General features: G+C 63.5%; 6 protein-coding genes across 6 annotated transcripts; 2 read left to right on the top strand and 4 right to left on the bottom strand.

Annotated features, from left to right (window-relative positions):
- Window positions 1–3,929: 3,929 nt before the first annotated feature.
- LOC62_01G000263 (uncharacterized protein) lies at window positions 3,930–4,655 on the bottom strand (the record flags this gene model as incomplete). Its single annotated transcript, XM_062766684.1, has 1 exon — window positions 3,930–4,655. One exon carries the CDS (start codon window positions 4,653–4,655, stop codon window positions 3,930–3,932), a length of 726 nt encoding a protein of 241 aa, XP_062622668.1.
- Window positions 4,656–7,319: 2,664 nt separating this feature from the next.
- Window positions 7,320–8,997, bottom strand: LOC62_01G000264 (uncharacterized protein; the record flags this gene model as incomplete). The annotated part of the gene is made up of 2 exons (XM_062766685.1): window positions 7,989–8,997; window positions 7,320–7,953 (listed from the first exon to the last, which is right to left on the bottom strand). The coding sequence occupies exons 1-2, from the start codon at window positions 8,636–8,638 to the stop codon at window positions 7,320–7,322; spliced, it is 1,284 nt and encodes a 427-aa protein (XP_062622669.1). The 5' UTR covers window positions 8,639–8,997.
- Window positions 8,998–10,226: 1,229 nt separating this feature from the next.
- SPBPB2B2.08 (UPF0643 protein) lies at window positions 10,227–11,162 on the top strand (the record flags this gene model as incomplete). Its single annotated transcript, XM_062766686.1, has 1 exon — window positions 10,227–11,162. One exon carries the CDS (start codon window positions 10,227–10,229, stop codon window positions 11,160–11,162), a length of 936 nt encoding a protein of 311 aa, XP_062622670.1.
- A 980-nt stretch (window positions 11,163–12,142) lies between these two features.
- On the bottom strand, window positions 12,143–12,612 carry sss1 (putative protein transport protein Sec61 subunit gamma). Its single transcript, XM_062766687.1, has 4 exons — window positions 12,523–12,612; window positions 12,440–12,473; window positions 12,279–12,381; window positions 12,143–12,243 (listed from the first exon to the last, which is right to left on the bottom strand). Exons 1-4 carry the CDS (start codon window positions 12,583–12,585, stop codon window positions 12,231–12,233), a joined length of 213 nt encoding a protein of 70 aa, XP_062622671.1. The 5' UTR covers window positions 12,586–12,612; the 3' UTR covers window positions 12,143–12,230.
- Window positions 12,613–12,812: 200 nt separating this feature from the next.
- On the top strand, window positions 12,813–13,682 carry CYP1 (Peptidyl-prolyl cis-trans isomerase-like 1). Its single transcript, XM_062766688.1, has 4 exons — window positions 12,813–12,912; window positions 12,952–13,005; window positions 13,048–13,216; window positions 13,374–13,682. Exons 1-4 carry the CDS (start codon window positions 12,832–12,834, stop codon window positions 13,583–13,585), a joined length of 516 nt encoding a protein of 171 aa, XP_062622672.1. The 5' UTR covers window positions 12,813–12,831; the 3' UTR covers window positions 13,586–13,682.
- Window positions 13,683–13,714: 32 nt separating this feature from the next.
- Window positions 13,715–15,398, bottom strand: ybiU (the record flags this gene model as incomplete). Its single annotated transcript, XM_062766689.1, has 4 exons — window positions 13,715–14,702; window positions 14,754–14,959; window positions 15,028–15,207; window positions 15,261–15,398. 4 exons carry the CDS (start codon window positions 15,396–15,398, stop codon window positions 13,715–13,717), a joined length of 1,512 nt encoding a protein of 503 aa, XP_062622673.1.
- Between the last annotated feature and the right edge of the window lie 292 nt (window positions 15,399–15,690).

Genomic DNA, 15,690 nt, shown 5'->3' on the forward strand with positions numbered 1-15,690 from the left:
GTTGTCGCCCTCGCTTGCCGACATCGGTCTTCTCCAAAGACGACCATGTGCCCGCTGTCGTTTCCGCGTGCTCGTCAGCCCGAGATAGTACCTGTCACATGTATGCTTCGCTTGCACGTCTCAGACACGACTGCGAAACGCATGCCAGCACATGGGTGCACGCTTCGGCATGGGCCTTGGTCACCGGCCTCTCGGTCATCTCCACGCAGAACAATGTGGACGGAACGGTTTCACACATGCTCCGTGTCCCGAGATAGTACCTGCGACATGTGCTCCGCACTCGGCACTGACGTCGCTCCCAGGTGCACAGCAGGCCTACTCCGTGTGCCACGCAATGCCATGCCAGGATCGACCAGCCATGTGTTGGGCACGGAGACGAGCGAGAAGGCGCTCCAAGCTTCGAACGCGCTGTCGAGATGGTGTGCGGCGAGTGCTGTATTAGTCAGTCCAGCGTGGTCGGGGAACAGAGGCAGCCTCCCGAGGCACTCGAGTAGAATAGCCAGAACGCTCATGGCCGGAGGAGCATACATCATGCGGCAGGCTACCAGCTTCGTCTGCGCGGGGAGTGTGTCAGAGCAGAGTGCGCCACAAACGTTGTCACCCAGGTGTCGAGTGCCACATCACGATGCACGGACCACCAGACACTCTACAGCGCCTACAGAGCTCTCGAGTGAGATGAATCTCACTACCTATGAGACTACTAGAGAACGCAGTGAAGAGGAAGAGCAGTGGTCTCACTTGTGCGCGTGGCAGGAAGGAAGCGTTTGGTGGGATCCTCCACCGCATGATCTCGATCTGTGCGTCTGTCGTGCATTTCTATGACATGCAACTATGCTTTCCAGTTCTGTCTTCCCGGAGGGAGACGACCCGTACACCTGGACAAGTGATCTCATAGCACTGACAAGAGTGAAGCGGGGAGAGATACGAGGGGACGATGTGAAGCACTGCCTCGGTATCGATGCCCAGGCCGTTGTTCAGCCATGGTCTACAACGAGCCCGTCACAACTGGTGCACCCGTCTCCATACCAGTCCCTCGGATTCCTCCCAACAACGTCCGACTCCCGTCTTCTGATCTCGTCCGCGGCGGAAAGAGGAGCGGCCAAGGAGGTCGGCGGGCCGAAGGCCATCCACGGGCGAGTTGCACAGTGAGCCTCCCTCCTCCGACCGGTCCACCAGCTCCGAGGGGACTTCCCTTCCTCCCTCAATCGGCGACCGGGCACGCCGACCAGCCGGTTCGGTGCAGCTCGCCGTCCGGCGTGGACGCTCACCGGCTGAACAAGGCGCCGAGTTGGACGAGTGGCACCCGGATCCGCGTGGGGGAGGGAGGAGGGTGCACAGGCCTCCGGGCGGCGGCAGTCTGCTGCTACGGCACGCATTCATCCACCCAGGCGTAGCCCGACTCATGAGCGGTACGTGCCCGTCCGCAAAGCCAAGCCCATCCGAGCCGTACCCACCACCCTCAACACTCTCCCACTTCGGCCCGACCTCGCCGCGGCACAAGCAGCAGCAACGCACGCCCTTCGGCGCACCGATATCGCGGTGCCTCCTCTCGCCTGCTCGGTATCGCTCATTCCGCGCGCTGTATCCGGGATAACGGTGAGTGGGGGGCCCGGGTACCCCCATCCGCAGCGGCACGAGTGCCGCTCTCGCCGAGGAATCGGGCCCACCGACCACCGAGCGCGCGCCACGGCCACGCCGGTGCGTACGGACGCCTCTCCCCCGGACACGGTGGTCGGCAGGCGTCTACCGACGACGATTGTACCGCGTCCAGCCGTCGTCGCTCCGGTGGTCGGTGCTCTGCCCTGCCCCCACTCCACGCGCGGCATATCCACTCCATCTCTAGGAAGTACAATGTGCCGGCTCCCCCGGGCCATTTCCTCGGGCCGTCGTGCGCCGTGCCGTGCCGCTAGACGGGCCGCTGGGTGTGCTGTTTGCTGGCAGTACTGCCGCGCGGCACGGTGCGGTGCGGCGCAGCTCGGCCCATTCTCGGCAGTGCTGGGCTTGGCTTGGCTCGCGGCGCGCTGGCCGTCCGGACGAAGCAAGCAAACACGCCCACGCCCGTATCAACGCCGTCTGCGCCGATACCGGAGGCAGCGTCGATCTAACCCCGTTCGATTGTGCGTGCGGCATGTATCACCGCACGCTGGCCAGCGCCAACGCCGCACGCTAGCCCGCCCACAGCCGCACGCAGCCGCTTCCCCCTCCCCTTGCCCTACCCTCCCTGAGGCAAAACTGGTAAACCCCCACCGAACCGGGCCGCAGTGCGCCGCGCTGCTCCCTGCCGCAGTATACCGCGAACGGGAATAGCCAGCCCACTGAACGGGAATAGCTGGCGCTCCTGCTGCAAATTTCAGACACAGTGGCAGGGAAGGGAGGCGGCCCCACCCTGGCGCGGCGCGATAGCACCACCGGCAAGTGCGCCGTTATCGTCCACCCACTGCTGCGCCGCCGATAGTGCGGGCCCGCGCTCGGTCGGTCGTCGGTGCTGCTCGGCGGCGCGGCGGACGCTGCACCCCCGGCGCCTCGGCCCGCGATGTATTGCCATTTGTATGTCGCAGCGTGGGCGCTGCACGGGAATCCTCGCAAGGGACCACAAGCGAGCACGCGCCATCGCAGCCGGCGGCAGATTTTCGCCTCGTCGTGACGATGATGATGACTCTGACGACGGGAGTAGTGGCTGTGGTGTCATCCGAGTTGTGAGGCGCCGTGTCATCGACCGAGGTGCCAACGGAACGCTCGCTGCCTGTGGAGCCCGTCGTCGTGATGACACCCACCCACTGCCCGTCCACTGCCTACACCAGCCTGACTCGCCTGCCACATGTCAGCAGATCGCCCGTATGACGCAGGCTGTGAATCACTTTTTGACCCGGCTATTGATTGATCGCCATGTGCGGCAGCCATCGCGACATGACATTGGCGAGACGAGACGAGGCGAGACGTTTACCGGTGCCGCGGCGCCCACGACGACGCCTTCTCACGGCGTGCTTGGCAGGTGGCACACCTTGGCACCTGGTCTCTCAGCCAGCCAGACCCGCCGATACGCATCCTGTCGGAGTGTCTCATGCAGCTGACACGGTCCGGGGTCCGGATAGCAAGACCCCGGTTACCTGCTTGTGGCTCGGTGGCTGCGTGCGGTGACTGACTTGCGCCATCGGAAAGGGTCGGCGTCATCGGCCGCGATCGGATTTGCACGGTACAAGTGGCGGGCGGGTGACCGGGCAGTGGCTCCCCGAACTAAGTAGGGTGGGTTTTTGGTGGGGCTACCACACCCGTTGCTGTGGAGCCACCAACAACGGAGTGGCTCAAGCTCAAGCTTCATGCTATGCGTGCATTTTCTACTGGTTCGTCTACAATGCGAATGATGACGCTCTATGCTCGGAAGGGGGGGAATACTACAACCAATAAACAGTAACAATAAACGTGTAGATGGGAGCGGGTGGACTGGGTAAAATGTTTGTCCGTGAGACTATGCTTGTGCGGGAAGGTGGCGTGAGATGAGACAATGTGGTAGTAGGAGGTGGTCGTGCAAGTAACCGTAGCCGGTTTGGTGTGTGTGAGTTGATGTAGTCGTTGTTGTGTGTTTGTGGCCGGAGCCAGCTATACCGGAGGACGTAGACTTGTTACCCGAGGAATTTGCCACGCCTCTAGTGCGTCCCACATTCAATGCGTGCCGCGAGTGGCGAGGCGCGAGGCGAGACACAAGTCGAGGCGCTTCTTGAGGGCAGGTGATGCACGCACTGACGCGTGCGACTCGACTGCGTAAGATAGGTTGGTGATCGGGTGGCGCACGGTGTACAAGCACCAAAGTCGTGTCGTGATCGGCAAAGATGCAGTGGGTGTTGTGGTCGTCGGTGGCGATGGCGATTAGCAAGCAAAGCAATGCTTGCTGCGCATGCTAGCTTGTGCTTCTCTATCATCGTCCAGCCAGCCTACTGCCATCGAGAGATGCCGTATGGGTCGGGGTAGTAGCTGTCGTTGACTGCGCGCTCCTCTTCGCTAAAGTCGAGCGCCGCCTCGGCCATGTCCTCGTCCATCGACTCGTCCTCCTGCGAGTACTGGGGCACTGGCTCGTTGTCGACGGGTGGTGCGCCAAAGCCGAGGGCGTTGTGGCTTGCCTGCTGCTGGCCAAAGGAGCCGAACACGCTGGCGCCGTTGGACTGGAACATGCGCCACGGGTCGGCCTGCTTCTCATTCACAGCGGGCTGTGCCCATGTGACTGTCGATGCAAACGCGTCTCCCGCAAACGCCGACTTGAGCGCGGCAATGCTCTCCTCCTGCAGCTGGGCATGTGTTGGCACCGACGCGTGCGAGGCCGAGCGCTGGTCGTAAGAGTAGGTGGGGGTAAAGGACGAGGCAGGGTATTCGGGGAGACCGAGTTCGCCGCCCATGTCACCGCCAAAGTCGAAGCTGGCGTACTGCGCGACAGGCGAAGGGAAGGGCTGGTGCGAGGGGGGGAGGGGCATGTCATCGAGGTGGTAACCCATGCCGTTGGCGAGTGATGGTGCGCGAGCACGGGGGATCTGGCCGTCGAGTTCTGGAGAGATGGGGGCGGGGATAACGAGCGTGCGCGCGAGGTGGGCCTTGAAGTTTTCGAGCTCGGCCAGCTCCTGCGACACATGCATGTTGCCGTTGAGTGTAGCGATTAGGTCTTCCATCGTGGTGGTGGTGGGGGAGGTGGGTGGTGGTGGGTGGTGATAGGGAAAGAAAGTAGGAAGAGACAAGAGCAGTCTAAACTATTGTTTAAAGGGGGATTGCGGACAATGATAAGCTATCGGATAGCAAAGGCGACAATAAACGGCTTGTGCTTTCGTTGTCGGGTCAGAACGTGCGTGCCGGGCGGGGACACGGGGAATCGGAGCAGAGCGCAGCAATTGTGCGACCGGGAACGCGACGATTGTCTACGTGTTTGTTTGCTGGTGTGGGTGTGAGAAACAAGGCAGTGAGAACAGAAACAAAAGCTTTGCAGTAACACCACAGTGCCAAGTTAACCGGGGCGTGTTGGGGACCACCGGCCTCGTTTACACTGTGCCAGCGTTCGAAAACCGGGTGGGTGGTGGGAGATGGTGACAGGATGGCAAATTGACAGCTCAGGCGGGGGGACGCAGGCCACGCAAGGGGACGCAGCGGGGCAGCGGGGGTGCACCGTGGGGGGCACCCACCCTTGGCTCACGCGCCCCCCTGCCACACTCGTCAGGTCCCGGTGCGACTGCCCACCCCGGCGCACCACCCGAGGTTGAGGGGGCTACGGGTCGAGTCTAGCCGGAGTACCTGACCGGCCGGTTACGGTTACTGCAGCAATACACAAGACGCCACTGCACACCACCAGCCTGCTCGAGCCGCCGCGTCCCCCACCCACCCACACTCATTGTAGTCGTCGTCGCCATCACACGCACGCACGGCTATCACGCAGCCTCTGTTGCCAGGATCGCCAGTTTCGCTATCTGTCGTCTGTCTGTCGGGTCGTGGAGTGGAGCGTACGGCAAATCACCGCACACCGCCCATTTGAGCAGCCTGCAGCAGCGCCGCCGCGAGCTTGGCCCGCGCACCCGCGCACCCCGTCCGCATCATTGTCCGCGCTCGCCTCGCCACAAAGCCCCTTCCCCACATCCCCACAAACTTTGTCAACGCCATCCCCCACTTGCCGCCGGGTCCCTACGTCCCTGTTTGACCACCACAATTTTTTTTTCAAGAGTCGCCAGTAGTACTACGCAGCAGCGCTATGCAACGCGCTAATCGCGCTTGCATGCAGTAAGCACGCACATGCACCCACTCTGGTGCAACAGCCAAGCTTGTGGCCAAGAAGCCAGCCCACACGTCATGACGCCACAAATGCAACTTTGTTCACTACGCAGCCGTCGGCACCCAGGCCGGAGCAGACAGCGCCGGCGCGGGCTCGCCGCCGTTCCGGTGCGGACAGGACAGGACAGGACATGCTCGCTCGATCGGGTGGATCGGCGCCATTGTCCGCCCTCTATCGCCGTCACCCCGCACCGCACCCCGCATGCTGACGTGCCTTGCCGTCTCCGCCGCCGCCGGCGCTCGCCCGCTCATTCGCCCATTCGTCGATTCGTCCATTGCCCCTACCGAGGCGTCCTGGATAAGCATGCTCCTGTATGCCTGCATGTGTGCAGCAGCGAATCGTTCGGCGCCACTATCCGACGTCCACTCGTGGATCACGCGGGGCAACACTCCAGCCAAACACTGTCGAGCAGTGCTGGTGCTAATTAAACCTTGGAGCTCCGGCTACGTCGCCGCCGCCACGGTTAGCGCAATCGCGCCAGTTACGACGTGTCTGACGCGCGCTGTGTAAAAAAAACCGAAGCTAGTGCGGGTGGAGGGGGTGGAGGGGCGGATGGAGCTCGCCGGTGGAGGCGAGGAAACAGCCGATACGTCGTCGACGCAGCAACGGAGGCAGGCACACCACCCCACCTGGACGCGTCGGCTCGTACACGCCATACGCGGAATACACGTCGTGACACCCAAGTGTGCCATCTGTCAGTCAATTTTGACCGAGTTGAGTTGCATTAACCAGTGTGATGCGCGCGATACGGCACGACACGCACGACAAGGCGCGCCAAAGCACGCACGACGCGTACGACATGGCGTTTGTGTCTCACGTTAGCGCCCCACAGGCCCCACTCCACCCATCCCGGGCGGAACTTCCCATTCACCTGGTCCGGTCTGAGCGCGCGTGCTTTGATTTTCTCCACATATTTCTCCACAAGCCCACGCCCGGCCCCGGCGAACAATAAAAAAGCTGTTCAAGTACCCGTGTGTATTGTTTCGCAGCCATCGGGCAAGTGAGATACCGAGGACATTCCGGACGCCCCGCGGGCTGGGGCAGCCGCAGCCGACTCAGCGGCGCGCCTCTTCGTGCCGAACCCGACGACTGCACAAAGCCGCAGTCAGCCATGGCCACAGTCAAAGAGATCCACAGCGTCAGACTCGATCACGCCACGCGCCATGGCTGCAATCACGCGGAATGCGCTCTGCTTCGCCACACCGGTTGTCAGATACGCTGGTAGCTGTTGGCAGGCATCGGCTATGAGTAACCGCCTCGTGGCAGTCAGTATCGAGAGTATCGAGTGTGGGTTAGCCTTGTGCCACGGACGTGGGACACGGGTCTCCGAAACCATGACGATCGGGACGCTGCACACTGCTGCTGCATGCTTTCTTTACACTGCTCTTGTCACCTGACAGCTGGGTCCTCTGTAAACAATGCCTGCCGAGTTGTGAGAGTACAGGGGGTCCCTTGGGGACTCGTTCTCCTGCTGACAGCTCCCCCCTACTACACCCCTGCCCCATTCGACTCCCCTCCCTTACATGAACATGCCACCTCCTCCCCCGCCGAACCCACCAGAACCGCCCCCGAATCCACCTCCAAAGCCTCCTCCCCCACCGAACCCACCGCGGCCCCCAAACCCGCCTGGGCCTCCAAACCCTCCTCCAAACCCACCACGCCCTCCGCGAGGGCCACCGGGGAACCTCGGTCCCCCAAGGTGACCGAGGTCGGGGCCAAACTCGCCGGGCGGGGGCAGCTCGTCGCCCCAGTCTGGGTCCGTGCTGCCTACCCCTCCGAGGGGGTTACCCCCTGGCCCCAGGAAGCGAGGTCCGCCCGCGCCGGGGCCGACGGGGTCCCAGCGCGATCCGGGCGGGTTGATGGAGCCGCCTGGGCCGTCACGGTCCGGGTCGCGCGCGCGGCGGCCATCAAAGAGCGGGTGGTTGAAGTCGACCAGCATCCCGCCCCCTGCCTCTGAGCCCAGTCCGCCCGGCCCGCGCAGTGGCCCGAGGGGGTCGAGGTCGCGATGGCCGATGGACGGGCCGGGAATACCACCAAAGCGCGGCACATCAGCCAACGGGTCGATGAGCGGGTTAGGCCTCGCCGGCTGCGGCTCAGCACCAGGCCGCCTGGGTGCGCCCGGCTGCTGAGCTGGTGGTGCTGGGGCAACAGGACTGACTGTCAGCGATGCTACTACTTTGTAACTTACGGAGCACGGTAGCCTTCCTTCGCAAGGCCTGGAATCAGCCGCCCAATAATATCGCGGTTGTACTGCTCGATGAAGCGGCGCACGGCGTCGAGTGACGTGAAGCCGAGTGATGACGCATCGCGGGCAGTGGCCGCGCGGCTGGCCGTCGCAGCCGACGGGATGGGGAACGCTGACGCGTTGACAATATCAGCGAGCACAAGCGAGAGGGTGTGCGGCGCGCCATCCTCTGCCATGGCATCGATCTGGACGCGGCCGCCCATGCGGCCCACGCGCACGCGGAACGTCATCGCGCTCTGGGGGTGGCGATACTCGAAGCTGTATGCGTCTTCGCCGCGGTCGTTCCACCCGCGCGGGAGGGCAGTTCCGGGCGGCGCGGCATCGGGGAGCGCCTCGTCCGGGTCGACGGCGGTGGTGGTTTCCGACGCCGCGTCGTCAATCTCGTCGTTGGTCGACCCGCTCGGACCAGGCTCGTCGTCCTCTGCCTGGGCACCATTCTCAGCCCCAGCGAGCCGGAAGCCCAGCACCGCATGGATCGCGTGCACCAGCGCCGCAACGGCATCAGTCGGCCTCGGGAGGGGCGAGGTCGTGCCAGGCGGCAGCAGGAGTTGGAGGAGGGCGAGGACCGCCACCGGGTCGAGGGGGTTGGACATGGCGAAGGATGGATTCGGAATACGATATCTAGCTCGTGATGGATTCAAGCAGCTGCTTGCTTATCGATCGATAGGCACGGCGCGGTGGGTGGCCGGGAACGGAGAGCACGCCGCGCTGCAAGCGTCGCGTTGTGCGTTTGTAATACAGTGGTGCCGAGGCGAGCGAATCGGGAGGCGCTGGAACTTTCCGAGCCGAAGCCGTGTCCCGAAATCTCAGATGTGGTCTCGACGCGCCGTGGCGTTCGGGAGACGATGGTGTGATTGCGTTAGATGTGAGTGTGAGGAGGGGGTGGGTGAGCTGTGGTGTGAGGTGAGGGCGAGGTGGTGGTTTGTGTCGAGATGGAAGTGGTTGTGGGATGTCAGCATTGGAAGTGCGTCATGGTCACAGACGCGTCACCGTACAGCTGTATGGTAGTGAGACGGAAGCAGATTCTCCCACCCAGGCCGACCTCCACCGAGTGAGAGCAGGGAGCTGGAACCCAGCCAGCAGCCACGCCGGTATGCCGAGGTTGAAGCTCGACTCGACTTCGACGAGCAAGCACCCTCAAGAACCCAAGCACGAGCTGAAGGTGCAGCAGCAGCTCGCACCAGCCCAATCGCCCAACTCATGCATCCATACACATGAGCGAGCCAAGCGTTATCAAGGGATCGCCCGGCATCTTACCCTGGGCCCAGCCGAGACCCTACACGCAGCCTTGCAAATTACCCGCCCCGCCGCCGGCATCCTCGATCGGCTACGCTGCGAACGTGTGCAGTGAACGTACGCTGTAATGGGAAATAGCCGCGAGGTATGTGCGGGATTGGCCATCGTCATCGCACTGTTTGCTGTGCGAGGCAGGTACTTCGGCCGGTGGTCGGGGAGGTGGTGGTGCAGAGTGCAGAGGAATAATCTGGGCATACAACAAGGTGGCGTGAGTGGTGAGGTTGCCGCCTCGTTGACCTCAGCACGTTATGCCTTGACTTCGAGTCAAGCCACACGCAATGTCGCGTCGTCGCCGGGAAACAGCCGGGCATGCATACGCTACACAGAGAGAGCATGCAACCCGGTGCTCCAAACGCGTGCGTCGTGCGTCACTGACTGACTTTGCCCCAGGGTTGTGTGGCACTGGGTGTATCCGGCAGGCACGGCGACAACTGGCCCATCACGCCATCGGTGACCATTGTGGTGGCACTCGTTCGCGACGTTGCACAACCGTCCCTACTGCTATGCGTGCTTAGAAAATTTTGTAATTGGCAGCCAAGGCAGCCAGGCAGCGCAATACAAGCACACGGAAAGAGTAAGCAGCACGCGAAATGGGCAGGTCCCGCCTCGTTGCGGGGCACTATGGCGCCATTGTATGGGCAATGGACAGAGTGGAAAACGGTGCAATCGCTCGCCATGGCTACGACGACAGCGACAGTGTATAAGAGTGCAAGCGGGTCGTTCTTGCTCCTGCTCCACAGCACAAACACCACGCAGTACACACTGCCAGCACTTGCCACCGAGTAAAGAACAGCAAGCAACGACGAAACAGCATCGCGCCGCCACGAAAACACATCAACCCACTCAACCTACCCCACCCAGCCCCCCACCCCACCCAACACCACAATGACCGCCGCCGTGGCCCAGCCACTGTCGCCCAAGAGCACCGTCTCCAACATCGAGGACGCGATCCTCAAGCGCGAGATCTCGCGCTCGACCCCGGTCGAGATCCACTCGCTGCGCCACTACAGCGCCGAGGAGGCCGTCGCCATCGCCGACCGGGGACGCCGCACCGCCGCCTCTGGCCGTGGGCGCGACAGCTCGCCCAAGGCGCTCGTGTACGCCTCGGGCTCGTCCCCTCCCCCCGGCGGTCTGCCCGGCCTCCCGCCCCGCCGCCGCTCGTCCGCCGCGTCCACCTCGCTCGACGCGCACGACTTCCACTCGCACCACCAGCCGCCTAGCGCCACCGCCGAGCCGAACGACGAGCCCATCCTCTACCTCCCCCCTCTGCTGTCTGGCCTGCCGCACGACGTCGCGCCCGAAGACCCGTCCACGCGCGGCGAGTTCGACACGCGCCTCCCCCACATCGACCCTGCGTCCCTCGCCCTCCACCAGGCGCTCCACCACTTCCACCCCGTCGACAACCACTACGCGTCGACAGAGTACCCCGAGGCCTTCAACTGGCGCGACCTCTCGCTGCCCGAGGACGTCGAGCGCGAGTGGTATGTGGTTGTCTTCCGCTCCCGCCGCCGCCCCGAGTCGGAGAGCCTGAGCCTGTACGCCGCCGACCGCGCCGCGCACGCCGAGGCAGTCGCCAATGGCGGCCTCATCCTCTACTGGTACGGCGTGCCAGACCACACCGGCCTCAACATGGCCACCTGCATCTGGCAGTCGCGCAAGCACGCCGTCAACGCCATCTCGGGCCCCAAGCACATGGAGGCCATGAAGGAGGCCGCGGGCGCCTACGAGACGTACAACCTCGAGCGCTGGCGCCTCCAGAAGGTGCTCGGATCGACCAAGCTCCGGCTCGCGCGCTGGGAGGGCGGAGACGTGGGATGGTAATTTGTCTTGCCACCACCATTGTCAACGTCACGACCCTTCACGACCACAATTAAAAGCGCCATAGAGCCACATAGCATATTTGGGCATTTAGCAGCACCGCCACCCGAGGGCATTGTACGCATTATAATGTAGTAGTAACATGCAAGAAGAGTAGAACAATCAATCAGCAGAGAGCACTGAGCGGCGGGTTGAGTAGGGAGCAGGTATCAACGATAGCCAACATCGCCAGCGCGAGGCTCCACTACGCCACGTCGGCAGTTGACAAAGTCAGTCGGGTAGGCAACATGGCGTCAACCGTGAGCCGCGCGTCCGAAACCCAAACGGCAACTGCCCAGGAGCCAGCCTCCTGGTACAGCTGACGCCGGGTTGCTCGGCCGGTGCGGCCGCTGGAGCCATGAGGCTGTGGATCCCGCCAGTGCATCAGCATGTTTGGATTCTCGGCCATCTCGCTCGCACGAGTCGCCTCGACGGGGGTCTTTTCGAGGCATGGTGCACAATCGCCCGCACGAGATGAACCGTCAGCCGCAGCCCCATCCTCGCTGCGGTACTCGGCTTCGGTAGCGCGTGATGCCGGTTTCCTATCCAGCAGCTGGAGACCGGTTCCACCTCGACACCGCCAATGACTGCTGCCCTTTTGGGTCTTGTCTGGACGCTGGTTCAGCGACTGGCGAATGTCGAGGCGCTGGAATCTCGGCATCGATGTCTCCACTGCGTCTTCATGTCCAACAGCCGTCCGCGCGACGGCTGGACGAAGTTCTCCTGCCCGTTGCGGTGGCGTTCGGCTTTCAAGTCAGGTATGAGCGGTTGTGTCGGTACCGCCGTCGTTGGTCGTAGAAGCACAGTGAGGGCCGTAGTCGCCGTCTGCTTTTCCCCTCTGCGAGAGACTTTTCTCTCCTCGCTCTTGTTTCTTTGTGAGCTTGCTCCTTGCTCCTTGCTTCGCGTCTGCCCGTCTCCACCTGTCTGGGGTTGGCCGCGCCTGCCTTCGTGCCGTGCGCTCCCCTGCCGCCACCAACACTCCCTCTCCATTCCCCAGCTAGGGTATACAATGCATTCGACCGAAAAGAAAACCTATGCGCCGCCGCTTATCGTCAGCTTGGCCTTCGACATGTGACTTACACAAGGATGTTGTTGATGGGGATGTGGATCAGCTTGACGAGGTAGCCGATGACGCCCATGACGCCGAAGCCGATCGCGATGGCCTTGCAGAGCTGGATGTACTCTGGGGTGTGGGTCAGTGTGTGTCGCTGGGCGGCATGCTCGTGAACGCGCGTGCGTACCCTGCTCGGTGGGCTTGGTACACCTGTTGATGAACTGGGAGAAGTCAGCTCGGCCCCGCTAGCAGCAAAAGCAGGCCACTCACGTGTGTGCCCTCCTTGACGAAGGATTGGGGGATCTCGACAAGCTCCTTGAGGGACTCGGACATTGTGTTTTGTCGTTTGTGGTGGATGGAAGGTTGTCGATGAGATGTTGCGAGTTGGCCAGCACGCGAGTTGTCAGGGCGACAGCAGCAAGCAGGCGGGGCTGGACGTGGCACACCACATTGCAATGCGGCGGGATCAAATTGGCGCGCGTGGCGTCTTCCATCCGCCTGGCGGATCGATCAGTCAACAAATGTCGAATCGCTGTTGCTGCTCGCCTCCACTCCTCCTCCTCGACACCACTTGCGACCATGTCAAAGCCAGAATACGTGACCCTCGACACGTCAGTCGGGTCCTTCACTGTCGAGCTGTACACTGCGCACGCGCCAAAGGTGGGTACCTTACCCGGGCGACAACGCTAACCACTGCAGACGTGTGCCAACTTCTCCAAGCTCGCCGAACGGGGGTACTACAATGGTGTTGTGGTGGGTTTACCGTCAATGTTACGGACCCAGCTGACCCCCCAGTTCCACCGCGTCATCCCCGGATTCATGATCCAGGGAGGTGACCCCACGGGTACCGGCCGCGGAGGAACCTCCATCTACGGCGACAAGTTTGCGGATGAGATCCACCCCGAGCTGCGGTTTGTCGGCGCGGGTATCCTGGCCATGGCGAACTCGGGGCCTAATACGAATGGTAAGTCAGCGAGCGAGCGCAGCGAGTGAGCTGGGTGTGGACTGGAGTGTGATCGAGCAGCGGTTCGGCGGCCGTCCGCCACGCTGCCCAACGCTCGAAACAGCTCACTGCCTCATGCGCTCCCCTCCCTTCCCCAACCCGCTCACCCCATCCCCAGGCTCCCAGTTCTTCATCACGGCAGCCCCCACGCCGTTCCTCGACGGCAAGCACACGATCTTCGGCCGCGTCTCGTCCGGTATGAAGACGGTGCAGCGGCTCGAGGCGGTCCGGACGGACGGCAACGACCGCCCGGTCGAGGACATCAAGATCCACAAGGCGCGGCTGGGGGACGGCGGCGCGGGCAACTCGGCGCTCGTGTACCGGGACTAAGTAGGCGGGGTGTGGTGCACCACCACAACGACGACGACGCAGCAGCAGCAGCAGCATAGAATGCAGTGTATACTAGCTAGCTCACGATACATGACTGATAAATGATGATGGTACAACTCGACTACTAACCTACGCAAACCCAAAGATCTTGTTGGCGTCCTCCCTCGCGGCGCGCTCGCCAGCCGGCATGTCGGGCGAAAGCTCGAACGGCTCGATGCCCATTGCCTGGCGCGCCGTGTGGCCTACGACGTCGCCCACAGTCCCCGTGCCGACGAAGCCCTGCTCGCCCGTGCCGCCGGGAAAGTCGGGCGGGGGCACGGCGTCGCGCAGGCTCTCGAGCTGGTCGCGCACGTACGCGGCGTTGACGCGCGTGAGCGGCACCGTGGGGATATACATGACTGCGCTGGGGCCGGTGCCGCGGTGCGCGGCCTCGACGGCGTGGATCGTGTCGGCGTGCCACCACGCCTGGTCGCCCGGCCGCACGCGCGGGATGGACACCATCGAGCGCGAGAGCTGCAGGTGCGGGTGCGTGTCGTCGTTGAACTCCTGCGAGCGGGCGGGCGGCGCGCCGGGAAAGTCGGTCGTCTCGGTATCGAGCACCCAGTTGTCCGGGGCGAGGTACGCCTCGTGCCCCACTTCCGCTTTGCTCTTGAGCTCGCGGAACAGCGGCCGGAGGAGGGTGTACGCCGTCTCCTCCTTAATGAGGGGGTACACGCGCAGTGTCCCCTCCCCGGGGCCAGTGTCGGAAAGGCTAGTCCAGCCCTGGAACGCGCGGAAGATGCCGCACGCGCCGGCGCCGTCGTACAGGTTCTGGTTTGCGGCGCTGCGCGCCTCGATCTCGAACGCGTCAAACGCCTCCCACTGCCCCTGCAGGATCGCGGCATACACGGAGCGGTACGTCGGGTCCTCCCACCGCTCAATGCTCCCCCCGTCCATGTGCGGCCCGAGCGCGAAGCGCGAGTCGCCCGGGTGCCGGACGCGCAGGCGGTCCGCGTACATGAGCGGCGAGGCGAGGGATACGGACGAGGCGGGGGACGACGCGAAGAGGGACAGCAGGGCGCGCTGGGCGGCGACGCTGCGCGGGTGTGCGCGGGCTGCGAGCTGCGGCTTGGACCAGCTGGTACGTGTAAGCATATGTAGATCCAAAATAGAGCATTGTGGCACGTACTATACCTCAAACACCTGCTTGTCATCCGCTGGGAACCCCTTGACCTGCGGGTTCGCCGCGACATACTCCTCAACCTGGCGAAGCCAGCCCTCGGCCTCGGGGCGCGGCACGACGCCCGTGAGGACGAGCGCGCCGGCGCGCTTGATGCGCGCGATGGTGCCGCTGTCGGCGTTGATGAGGTCGTCGTATGCGACGGTGGGCACGGCCTAGACATGGCGTCAGCACGGGCCTTCTCCCCCACTCGGGTCGGGTCCCCACCCCCACCCCGACTCACATCCTGCTTGGCCGTTTCAATCTCGTCGGCTGCCTGCGCGAGCCGCGCCGTCAGCCGGCCCCAAGACGCCGTCAGCGCGGCGCGGTCCGCGTCGTTGATGATCTGCCGCTTCAGGTCCCTAAAGCGCGGTGGGAGGACCGCGGCCTCCTCGCCGCTGAGGGAGGCGAAGACTGAGCCGATCTGGCGCGGGGGTTAGTCACGCACGTCTCGCTGCCATGGATGCGGCCACTCACATCGCCCTCGGCGCGCGGCTTGCGCTTGGGCGCCAGCGCAGCCATGCTCATCATCGGCGGTGGCGGCGGCGGGGTGGCGTGCGTCGCCGTCTGCAGCCCGCGGCGTGCGAGTCGTGTGATGTGCGAGCTGGTCGTCATTGTTGTTATTGTTGTCGTGTGCCACTTTGTGTTGGTGGTGATGGTGGCCCGTCAAGTCGTCGTCGGCACGCCACTTTATACCTTGCCATGCAGATGTCGAGTGCAGTGCAACGACGACGACCTCGCTGTGCAATTAACAGATGGATGCACTCCTCCTCGTCGTCCCCACCGTCTTGTTGGGGGCCGACGACCAACATTACTCAGTTTACCAGTTCATCCGGGGCAGAGTCCTGCTGATCTGCCCAGTGGCCAGGTGGACGGCCTGGGTGGGTTTTCATCGGCAGTTGGTCCG

This window comes from Vanrija pseudolonga, chromosome 1 (genome assembly GCF_020906515.1).
Source record: "Vanrija pseudolonga chromosome 1, complete sequence".
In the NCBI taxonomy this organism is placed as follows: domain Eukaryota; kingdom Fungi; phylum Basidiomycota; class Tremellomycetes; order Trichosporonales; family Trichosporonaceae; genus Vanrija; species Vanrija pseudolonga.

What these genes read in the sequence shown, in the direction of transcription:
- sss1 (XM_062766687.1), bottom strand. Translation starts at nt 12,585, where the DNA reads ATGTCCGAGTCCCTCAAGGAGCTTGTCGAGATCCCCCAATCCTTCGTC. An exon ending in TCGTCAAGGAGGGCACACAC is followed by an intron (nt 12,474 to 12,522) that starts GTGAGTGGCCTG and finishes GACTTCTCCCAG; the next exon opens with TTCATCAACAGGTGTACCAA. An exon ending in TACCAAGCCCACCGAGCAGG is followed by an intron (nt 12,382 to 12,439) that starts GTACGCACGCGC and finishes CCCACACCCCAG; the next exon opens with AGTACATCCAGCTCTGCAAG.
- CYP1 (XM_062766688.1), top strand. Translation starts at nt 12,832, where the DNA reads ATGTCAAAGCCAGAATACGTGACCCTCGACACGTCAGTCGGGTCCTTC. An exon ending in ACACTGCGCACGCGCCAAAG is followed by an intron (nt 12,913 to 12,951) that starts GTGGGTACCTTA and finishes TAACCACTGCAG; the next exon opens with ACGTGTGCCAACTTCTCCAA. An exon ending in CTCGGGGCCTAATACGAATG is followed by an intron (nt 13,217 to 13,373) that starts GTAAGTCAGCGA and finishes CCCCATCCCCAG; the next exon opens with GCTCCCAGTTCTTCATCACG.